At 38.5% G+C, this 12,009-nt stretch overlaps 1 protein-coding gene across 1 annotated transcript; it reads left to right on the top strand.

Moving 5' to 3' along the window:
* The first annotated feature begins 593 nt into the window (after window positions 1–593).
* On the top strand, window positions 594–4,721 carry tmsb1 (thymosin beta 1). Its single transcript, XM_049028754.1, has 3 exons — window positions 594–728; window positions 3,222–3,336; window positions 4,237–4,721. Exons 2-3 carry the CDS (start codon window positions 3,234–3,236, stop codon window positions 4,272–4,274), a joined length of 141 nt encoding a protein of 46 aa, XP_048884711.1. The 5' UTR covers window positions 594–728; window positions 3,222–3,233; the 3' UTR covers window positions 4,275–4,721.
* Window positions 4,722–12,009: the final 7,288 nt, after the last annotated feature.

The raw sequence follows: 12,009 nt of genomic DNA, 5'->3' as shown, positions 1-12,009 counted from the left end.
TTCATATCCTAAACGGAATTAATTTAATAGACCTATTGGTTACTTTATTACATTTTTTTGTTTTATATATTACATTGATTGTACCAGATGGTATCAATGAAACCGTGTTTTGAACTTGGGGGGGGGGGGGCGTCATGAGATTCCTGCTCGAAACTAATTTGCTATTACTTTCTTGTAATATGCAAAAATCCATGCAAATTCTCGGAAGTGAATGCTGGCTTTCATTATAAACCCCAGGCTGCAAACTTGTCATAATTTGACAGAGAAAACTGTTGTCTTTCTATATTTTAGGTTTTATACTGCACTCCAAATAATAAATAATAAACTCTTTAGAAAGAAAAATTCTTGAGTCTGATTGTCCACACGGTGGAGTTGTCACTTAGCTTTTTAAAACCTCCCTTTTACTCACTTTAAGCAGTAGGCGTATATACCAGTAACTGCGTTAGCGTTCAACGGTACTCAAATAGTATCCAATAAGATACCATTAGTTCATAGAAGAATAATTAGATTGGATTATTTAGCGAAATATAACTGGTCTGAAACTAAATGATCGTAGCTCTGACCAATGGTGTATAAGGATGGAAAATTCTAGCCAATCAGTATGAGGGGGAGGATAACTGTTGAAAGACACTTAAAGGCGTGCTGTATTATTTAAACACCTTTCTCCACACGACATCACAGTACTACTCTGAGGAATTTGCTGCAAATTTGTGATCTGGTAATCCCAGGTAAGACAACAGAACAGGATTTTATACAGAATGCAGAAGTTAACGTTTTATATCTGCTATGATTACTGCTTGATTGCTCAGTTAGACCTATTGTGGGTTATAAATTATATAATTATTTATACGATGTAGTCGGAGGTGAAATATGATTTATTGGCTACTGTAGCTGTGAAGATACCATTTTAGATGTATAACTTGCTATGTAGCTGCACTACACCTCGATGCAATATGAAAATCGCAGACAATTCCAGATAATGTAAGTGGACAGTGGTAATTCAGGTCGTCTTCCTATAGTACTATTTCCCCTTTTTACCTTCTATGATGTTCTGTCCATGATATTTAAAAACTAAAAGAATACGTTTGCATCTATGTCAGTGAATTTACTAATGAATATACCTTAACAAGGAAGGATGCAGCGCTGATGTATGCTGATGCAAAATATGTATTAACACTACTTGTCCTAACCATGTTTTATTTTACCTCTATGAGTCATATTGCTATTATTATTTTATTATTATTATTACTACTACTATTACTACATTTTTAGCAGGTTGCACCGTAAATTATCTTGTTAGGTTATTGATTTAGAGTATCTGAATCGACATGCTTTATATTGAACAAATACATTCCTTTGCAGATCATCTTGTGCACGCGCTCACTAGCGCACTAGGGAGTGACTGCTGTGGTTCCTCTGAGGAAGTGCTGTCAAGTTATTGTATAATACTGAGTTAACGTGTTACATAATATTAACTGTTATTGGCTAAATTAGCATGCTAACATTCTGGTAGTGATCGGAGGCACTTACACGAGGTGTGCGGAAATGCCGTTACCTAACCTTTGAGGAGCCCCACCCAAACCATCCCTACGTTTTAAATGTCGCTCTTTTGGAGAAACACTTATTATAGTGGAAGTACGGGTAGGAGGCAGCCACACCTTTGCAGTCTAGATACGATTCATCTCTATAAAGGGCCCTGAAAATTGTAAGGATAGGCTGTGCCCTAAGGTGCTGTTTAGTTTGTATAAATGGACCTTATTTCGTCTGCATTTTCAGAGTACAAAGGTGTATTACCATCAATGGCTCACACTGAACATGACGACTTCCATAGCCGTCTCATTTTACTGCTGCATTACTAGAGGGAAGTGAAGGTGATCGCATGATTGCGTGTTTTTTTCTTTTTGCAGATAAGCAGGCTTTGTTGCTGAGCTGAATTTAATTTGGAACAGCCTATTCCACACAATCTTAAACACATTTTATGATTATTTGAACAAATGAAGAAGCTTTAATTACAAAATTAACACAGATTGTAAATTCTGTAAATTCATTGAACCTGAACTTTGTTAATTTTCTCAAATCATATCCAAACGTATAATGTCCTAAGTTAAACTGCAAACTTTATTTAATTGTGCTAAATTCCTTGTGGCATTAAAGCCAAGGCAATGATTATGGGTCGTGAGTGTGAAATTCACTTCAGACAACTCCCAAACTTAATTCTGTGTAGAAAGAAAAATATAATGACCTTTTTATTTCTAGACCAAAAAGATTAATTAGTCTCTGGGACAAAAGAATTAAGTACATATTCAGCGTCGAGTGAGTTTACAACAAAAGACTTCAAGTATTGCTTGCTTGACAAGGTAAGCTTCTGGTTCCACCCTGTCCAAACTGCAGTGATGCTGATTTCACACTACAGAATAGGTCTTTCCCTACGCAGCAGTTTGCGCGCACTGCAGGGAAGGAGGCGTGGGGGGGGTGTAGTCAGGGCCTGGGTTACTGCAGAAGTCTATATTGTGCTACGGCAGTAGAGGCGAGTTTCAGAGCTGGGGTGAAGAGTTTTATCTGTTCAATGACACAGGGGCAGAAAAGCAACAGGATGCATCTGGTTGTAATGGATCAGCCTAGTATCGTGAGATTGTGGGAATCAGAGTTTCCCCTGTCAGAATCATGTTACTGTTATGACTGGGATCTTTGACATCAGTGGTTGTGAACTATTACCAAAGTACATTCGGGCAGAACTGGGCTGTTCCATAACAATATCGGCAATTCATGATCCATGTAAATTTTCTGTATGCCCATTGATAAAAATAACGGATCAGATAGAGAACTGGCACAAGTGAGCAGACTCCTTGGGACTTGATTAGATGGAGACGAAAAAGTAGCTGTTCTTTTGTGGATTAAACAGTTGTGGATTAAACAGTTAGGAACTGGAAATTGTTGAAGAAGGTTGACTGGTTGCTGTGTCCTCAGTGCCGTTCTCTTCAGCCCATGAGTGACCCTTCTTTTGGTAACTTGGTATCAGGTATAATCTGTTCCTGACAGGAAGAGAACTGTTCCTGACTGACTTCAACTACAGGAATGATTATATCTTTGTAGCTTATTTCAAAGTATGTCACAAACAAAATGGAGACTAATCTTGCTTTCATCAAGCAACCGCCTTGCAAAACTATGCTAATTGGTAGTAGCTAGCATTCAGGATGGCCCCTTCTTCTTCTTCTCTGCAGGGACGTGCCAAAATGAGTGACAACAACCCAGTCAACGAGGAAGTTCAGAACTTCGATAAGAAGTGTCTAAAGAAGACCACCACAGCTGAAAAGAATACCCTTCCCACCAAGGAGGGTGAGAGCGATTTCGTTCCTTACATTATTTGTGTTTTTACCCTGTGTGGTTCTTATGGAGTCTGAAATTCTGCTATTAAGCACAAAAGTGTCTGTATGTGTGTAATCTAATATGTTCAGATACTACTTTTTCCTACTGTCACATGTTGTTACTGCCTTAGAATCGGTATTCTTGTTCAGACACTTGCTAGTTAATGTTTGGCCACACATAAAATCGTTAAATCCCAATCAGAATTAGCTGTAATTTTAAATCTCCCCACAAGGACAATGTACTGTATAGTTTGACTAACAGGAACTGGCAAACATAGAGCGGGAAGAGTGAGAAGGAGAGGAAGGAAATTGCTTTTTTCTGTAAATTTATTACTCACTCCAGATAACGAACAGTGTTGAAAGCATGTGTAGCTACAGCTTTGGCTCTGATGGTAAAGTCACGTACACATTAAGGGAACCTCCGAGCCCACATGCAGCAGTGTGGCACTGGCGGATGCATGGATCACTGCTTGATTTTTAGCAATGCAGCATACAGCACTGGGCAAAATGCCAAAAGCCCAGCTTGCATCCGGCCATAGACACAGGGATTCCCGTAGTCCTTCACAATACATTACCCCTGTTTTGGACCACCCACACTTAGTGGAGAAAGACCTGCAGAAAGTCTGTCTGTTGTTGGTGTGCTCCATGCTCATTAGATCAACCACTTTAGCTTCACAAGATATGATCAGCTGATTGCTGATGTTTCGGCATCTATGTGTCGCAGATGTTTTTTGATGACATTTGATGAGTCATTCCCCGTCAATCTTCTGCCCTATGCCATAGATATCATGCGCCGATTAAAAACATACTTCAGCTTGTTTACAGTGCTCGTAGACACACTGACGTCCTCGTGTCGTCCTGCCCCCATCAGATATCGAGCAGGAGAAGCGAGCGGAGGCCTCCAAATGAGACAACGGAACTCCCGAGTCCAGTCGCCCCGCCTCTACCCGTCTCCTCCCAAGCCATTACCCCTGTGAATTGCTACTGCTTCTCCTCCAGTCATCTGTGCATCCAAATAAAATGTGGGTCATTTAGATGCTGCAGGGACAGGAGTAGTATGGGGTGGGGGGAGGGAGGGGAGGGTATGTGCAGGTGCGGTGACAGGTGTGGGGAAGTGGTCCCATTTTAATGTCGATTTCAGTCACGTACACAGTGATTCTTTCTTAATTCATTCCGGAAAAGAGGAGGAAGCTAATGGCAGGTAGGGAGGCTGACGGTGCACAAAGCAGTTGTGCCAATCAGAGCGACACCAACTGTGTCAGGCCATGTGCCATTCTGGATGCGTTTCCTGAAACATTTGTCAGATTTTCTGTGTTTTCTTTTTTTTATTTGAAATAAAGATGTTTTAAAAAGGAATTTGACGTATTTGATTCGCTCTCAGAAGTAACCAATGATCAGCCTGAGCTCTTGCTCATATATTGCATCAACCATGAGGAGCCTCTTTGTACTGAATCACATTAGTCATTATATGTATTAAAACACTAAAACAAAACGTGCATCAAACACATATATAATGCCATATATTTCCACTTGCATCCCTTCAGTATTTTTTTAATCCAGCACAGGCAGAATAATAAATTATGTCATGGCAACAGAATTTTTTTTTTCAAGAATCGGGGCTTGATGGCATTCTGGAGATACAGAACTCAAGTATTGCTGAGAATGACGTCACCACTGCATAGCAGATTTCCCTCATCTGGATCATGTGAACTTCAACAAATAACAGAGTCTTCTAAGTTTACAACTGGAGTTAGATGTGCCAGATACATTTTACAGAAGAACCACAATGCATATGCCATAAGGTGCTGGGACACACGTGACACCCTGTGTGTATTACCATAGAAATTTGTTAATCTTGTTTAAAGAGATGCAAAAAAACTACAGAACAAATACCAACACATTACACACATATGGAATGCATACAATCGCTATTGTATTAAACAGTGGAAAACATTTTGATTAGTTCAATAAATAGGGGTTAGCTATATTCGTTAATGCTAGATTTATGATCCTCTGTTAGCAAATGACAGCAGCCAATTATAGATGAAAGAGTTGCATTTAAATCAATGTTCTTTTCAACGAATACACTGTTGCTGTATGAAGTTGCCAGATTATTGACGCGATTCTGTCCACAGGTGAGTAGCACAGCTCTCTTGCCAGTAGTGATCGGACAGAATCGAGAATGAAGAAAACAAAGATAATTGACCTGTGAAATTCCCAGCTGAACATTATGTAGAATTTCACATAATTTCCAAGGGACAAAAGTTTTAAATCTGAATAGATATACTGTTAAATGGAAAACAGGTTTGTGCAGCATTAGTTTCGGTATAATTTTAGCCTCACCCTCGCAAACGGCCTACACATTTTATGCAATACAGAAATAAATAAGATTATGCAGGATAAAATTTCTTAATTAAATATACCGATGTTCACAGTCTGTAAGCATCAGTTTGTTTTTTATGACAAAGCGAATTCAACAAATCAAGCTCATCTTACATAATACTAGCTGATGATGTTGGCATGCTCATATTTTTGTATAATGCCAAGCTTGTGCTTTACAGATATTGAACTCCCATCTGGTATAAATGACATGTTTTTTGGAATTTACTTCCATGACACATTATAGAAATCCTGCTTTGAGAATGTTGAATTAAACTTGTTAGGAACGGGGAAGTACAAAGCGTTTAATTACAGGCTTCAAGTGACATTACAGAAAGCATACCTACAGTAGTATATTCAAAACAAGAAACACACGTCCTTCCTAAAAATTGTCTAAGGACCTCCCTAAGGCAGCTTATTTTTTCCCTATACTTCTCTCCCATGCATACATGTGTTTGTGTGCAGGTATGAATGTACACGCAGGGCACAAAGCATGGTGTGACATCACAGTTCATCTAAACCTGTATAATATGTAAAAAAAATTATTACTAAATTCAAACAAATTACAACAGTATAACCCATTTTTATTTTTTATTGGTAAGATTTTTCAGGAAACTTTTAGGAATTCCGTCTATCCGCGTTACACTTTCAAGCATTTCCTGGAATCCACTTAGTTACATTGACAAATAACTAGCACGTTTGTTTTATTTTTATGTTTTTTTTTTGTGAATATTCCATTAACTTTAAGCTTGCATGCACAATACTTCTCACCTCTGCATAGCAGAGATTGAATCATGTTTGCTTAGTTGAGAAACCGGATTCAAGCAGTGAATCCTCCCTTCCTTGGACCAAAAAGCATGTTGGAGCATGCCAAAGGATGGGTGTGGTCTTCCTAGAGCTTGCCTGCCTTTTGCAGCCTTGACAGGGAAAATGGAATCAGATCAGAGATATAAGGACCCCTTGTACGTGATTAATCCTGGCCCTCAATATGATTATTGTTCCAAAACTCACAAGTTAACCATGGCAGATTAAATGATAGCTATATCCATTGTACATATATAGTGTTTCAGTGTTTATCAGCATTAGTTGCATATATAAACACAGTCATGCATATCCAGCTGGGAGTGACTCTGTGTGAACCAGATGAAGGACACGGCATCAGACCCTCAACTCGGCACTGGGACTTGAGCCGTGGAAAAGGCAAAACACCAGCAGCCTCAGACGTGCCAGGAGCATGTCTGTACACAGAACGTCCCAGAGGGAGTGGCTATCCATAAAAGGAGTGGACAGCAGGTCTGTAGACACACATCACGTGCACAGACCACATGGTCATAGACACACTCAAGAGAGAAGCTTGACATTCTGGATCCCGTGACAAAATATTACCTTGGGGCCCCCGCCCCCTTCGCATTATATAATTTTAGAATTTTACATATTCATCAGCCTCTGGAAAGTGTTGGGCCCCCTGAATCTGTCAGGGTATCCACACCCCTCCATCAATACCTCAAAAAACATGCGCAACCAACAAGACCGTTTGATTGGTTTGCCATTTCTCTGACCATGACAGATATTATTATTCAAAGGAATTTCACTATGTTTAGCATATAAAGGGAAATTGTCCATCCAGTTTTACTAATTGCTTGTATAACCAGGGTGACATGGGATCTGAAAACTGTGCTGGAAAGCTGAACTGACTTCACAGAGCAAATAGTGTGTTCTTCTGGGGATGAGAGCACAGTGATGTCATGTTACGTCAATTCCAACATGCCAGCAGTCTGCCATGGCATGAGGTAGTGTTGCCTGTCAAGGCGAATTACGGACTTGCAGACATTGAAGATATTCTTGGTTAGACTCTTCCCATAGCATGCAATTGTTTAACAGCTTTGTGGAGATGTTTTGCAGATTGTTAAGGTTATTCCAGCTAAAAATAAACAGAAACAGCAAATTATTTTCTTACAATACTAGTTTGCATAGTACCATGCTATGACTGTTAATTTAGTTTCCAGCATACAATACAGAAGTATGTTGCCACACACAATTGTAAAGACCAAATGCAAGGAATGATGGGGACAGAGTAGTTTGGAGACAAATGTGGAGCCAGAAAATATCTTCTGGAATGGAAATAGTGGTGTGGGGGAGGAAGAAGGATAAGGAGAGAGAGTTTGAATTGAGCACATAAAACATGCCTGGATTCGTTGAACTGGATAGAACAGGACAGTCGATTTTATCTGTGCACTACAAAAACCATTCCATTTGCTGTCAGATCCTTGGCATCATTTACCATAAACAATCTTCAGCCAAAACAACACCCCTTTCTGTGTTCCATATGAAATACCTCTACTAGCACCAGTAAAAACTTTTTCATAACGTATAGATTTAATAAGGAAATGCTTTTAATACTGTGTTTTTTAACATATGCAGGTGTTATATGCAAGTATACACGTGATCATTTTAATATAATCATTTTTTTTTCTAATGAATGCCACTGCACTCAAAATCTGTTTATAATGTCATTATATGCAATATTATATCTAAACCAATATATTCTCTTACTGGGGTTCTAAGACATAAATCAGGTTATCACCTAAAAAAATGCTTAAATATTTCCCCCAGTATATTTAGTTAATTGTGATAACCATGCCATATAGTACGGTTTCATGAGTGATCTCCACAGACCTGCAGCTTTTTAAGACTGTCTGTTGTTTCTGTACTGACAACAGTTACTTCAAACAAGACTGGATCTCATACTTGTTTCACAACAATTTTACAGTAGCAATGACCATCAGACTTGTTTAGTTAATGTGTGAGACCGAAATGTACTTGCTTAGTTTTGATTATAGCAATAGGTATTAAAAGAGATATGATAAAAACACAGTTTTATATATATATATATATATATATATATATATATATATATTTTCTATAAAAAGTCTTAGTTAAGTACACAAAGTATAGTAAACACATACACAGCCATATATATATATATATATATATATATATATATATATATATATATATATATATACTGTATATAGGCAAAATTTTTGTTCGCTGGGAACAGACAATACACAAACGTAAACACATAATCTTGACAGACTCTTAACGCAGGGTCACTGGGAGATACATATTTGTAAAAACTGTGAAATGTAACTGCAAAGCATTGCCTGAATAACGTCGGTCTTCAAAATTGTCTTTTGCTGGCAGACTAGTGTGGGTATTACTTGGAGGACATTAAGGTTAAATGTTCCTGACTCCCCTAGCAGACAAACTGGCCCCAGTCTGGCTCCCCCAGGTGAAATGGCCTAGAACCACCATTGCTTGTAACCAAATACTCGTTCCAAAAATAGTCATCATCACAAACCAAAAGACTGAACAGATCTACTATAAAATTTAAATAATAAAAATAATAATAATAAGCTTGAATATGACATGAACTGCAGCAAAAAAAAAACACTGAACAGCATGTTCCTGCACCATGACATATTTTATAAACAGGGGCAAGGGTTTTATAAACAGTACTGATAATGAAAGCAGCCAAAGCAACAGCTGTAAGCATCTGGACAGACTCGAGACGGACTGTGGACATTCATAGGTTATTGTGTCTCACGCACTACTCCTTTTCATGAATCCTGCACCTGTGTCATTTCAGCTCAGTGGCAGCTGATGAGCGCCATGCTTGCAGATTCGAGAAAAAAAAATGTCATTCAGTTCACGACATAACTTCTGTATTTCTGTCCTGTATTTGAGATTATTGAAATACATGTTCTGAGGGCTGTCTATGTATCTGCCATGACATTATTAAATTTGCTAGTGACAGACACAACAAGCGGCTGTGGAATAAGGAGGCTTGTGTTTCCAGAATTCTCCATACAATTTGCCAGACGCGGAGTGCCTTAGGAGTTCACAGCCTGGAGATAAACTGTTTGCAATTCAAATTGCAGCCTAGCCACTCAACCTGTTGATTAGGCACCCGACACCTGCATTGTCATGCATGACCTCCTAAACCTCCAACTTTCTGCCTGCCCAAGAACCTGCACACAGAAACAACCAAATTTATTGGCCCTTCATCCATACATAGAATACAGATGTCGAAAACTTCAGCCAGCACTGGGGAACAACCCACTCTGCAAAGACCACCTGATGAAATACATCACTTGAAAAAACAATCAAAACTGTTTATTTCAAATTTCCTTTTGTGAATATGGGCCCCATTCCCAGGAGTGTGTGCTGTTTCCAAAACAGTGTTATTCTTCTGTGTCCCGAACAGAATAGCAGGCGTGTGTCTTTCTGGTGGGACTCTGTTGGAGTTCAATCGCACAAAGTTTTAAACATCTTCAGCAGTTTCAGTGCAAGATACATGCTAACGGTGTGTGTCTTGAATGCTGGGAAGTTTACTGGAGTAGAATCATATTTTTAGCAGCCAAACAAAAACGGATGAAGATTATTTTGCAAAATGCAAAGCAAATGTATGATTTTAATAGACATATTTTTGGAAAATGGCGCGGTTGCTCAGTTATCTCCAGGGCTTGAATCCCACCTTTGTTCTTTGTGTCAGGTGTTTGCATGTTTCCCGTCATCATATAGATGTCCTCATGTGGTTAGGTTAATTGTCGTTTCTGAATTTTCCATTGCGTGTCTATATATGTGCCTTGCAGTGGACTGGTATCCCGTCCAGGGTGTACTCTAGCCTTGTGACCTGTGCTGCTTGGGACATAGTCCAGGAGTCCCAGATCAGGAGAAGAATTTTAGAAAGTGGATGGATGTTTTCAAAAAGTTTGTTTATACATGTTTGGTCCCTTAATCTAAATCAAAGTCTTTTGTTGTGAGCACATAACCTATTGTTTTTAATGTTGAACTTCCTCTAAAGTTTAACTTGCATCTGGCCTGCTTTCAAATAACAGGAAAATCTCCCGTAATCCAGCTCAATGTATTTACCAGAGCACCTGAAGGGAACCGCCACAAAGAGTTTTTATATGTAATACTTTATGTGTTCGAATTTGAACTAGTAATATAAAGCAACTTCATATAATACTGGTGCAAATGTGTGCGTTGGTGTACTGGAAATCATTTAAAAGTGCTTTTTTAAGAAGATGATTTCCATACTTAAAATGTAAATTCTTAAATACTAGTTGAGAAAATAAAACAGAAAATACACAACATATGTACTGATAGTTCACAGTTCATTTAAAAAACATTCAGTAAAAAGTGCTTCATAAAGTAAATGCTGGGACTGATTAATGGGAACATGAACTACAGTTCTGTGAGACACTATCAAAAATGTAAGCAGAAAAGTTTTAAGAGGTCTGACAATGTGATTAGAATGGCAGATAAATTGTAAATGAAAATGGGATTGCTGTACACTGAAGCCAATCTGTTGTAAATAGTGCTGTATAGCAAAACAGTACAGTACATCATCATTCAGAAAACATGGTAAAATAAGCTAAGGAGCTCTGTTAATATTCACACAGCTGCGACTCAAGTGTTCATATCCAGCAATGAGCTGGTGAGCATGAGTTCAACGTTAACAAAAAAGATAGAAAATGTTGCACATACAAAGGAGCAGACAGTCAATGTGAACATGTGAACCTGTAACAAAACCAAAGGTGCTGCATCTGTACGTTGTCTAAAATCCGACACAATTTGGCAACATATTATACATGTTATACAGTAGACCAGTGATTCTCAACCAAGTCCTCAGGAACCCCCAGACACTCCACATTTTTGCTTCCTTCCAGCACCAAACACCTGTAACAGGTATTCAGGAATCTTGATTGTTTGGTTCGAGCATGCTGGGAGCTGGAAGAGAGCAAAAATATGGACCCAAGGACTGGCTCGAGAAACACCGCACCAGACATAACAGAAACAGCCTTGCTGACATTTAGAAATGGCACGAACAAAACATTTTAATTTATATACAGCTGTCCCTAATGTTATAGTATATCCACTAAATTAAGCTTTTGAACTGTTTTACGCAACAGACTTGCCTCACTGAAAGCTATTGTGTCATGGGACTTAAAGATTACTAATAAATTATTTAATTAAACATAATTATAGTTAATTGGCCCTTAATCACCAACCATTGTGTCACTATGAGCCTGGAGCCAATCCGAAGAAGCACAGGACATGAGGAAGGGCAACACCCCAAACAGTGTGATAGTATTTATTTACTATGGTAAATAAAAATAAACCGTACAATTAATTTAAAGTGATAACAAACACACATTTCTTACAAATATTTACTTATTATCATTTGTCATTTTTTACT

Source organism: Brienomyrus brachyistius, chromosome 10, assembly GCF_023856365.1.
Source record: "Brienomyrus brachyistius isolate T26 chromosome 10, BBRACH_0.4, whole genome shotgun sequence".
Taxonomy (NCBI): Eukaryota; Metazoa; Chordata; class Actinopteri; order Osteoglossiformes; family Mormyridae; genus Brienomyrus; species Brienomyrus brachyistius.
Note: the sequence above shows the minus strand (reverse complement) of the source record. Positions and strands in the feature narration are given on the sequence as shown.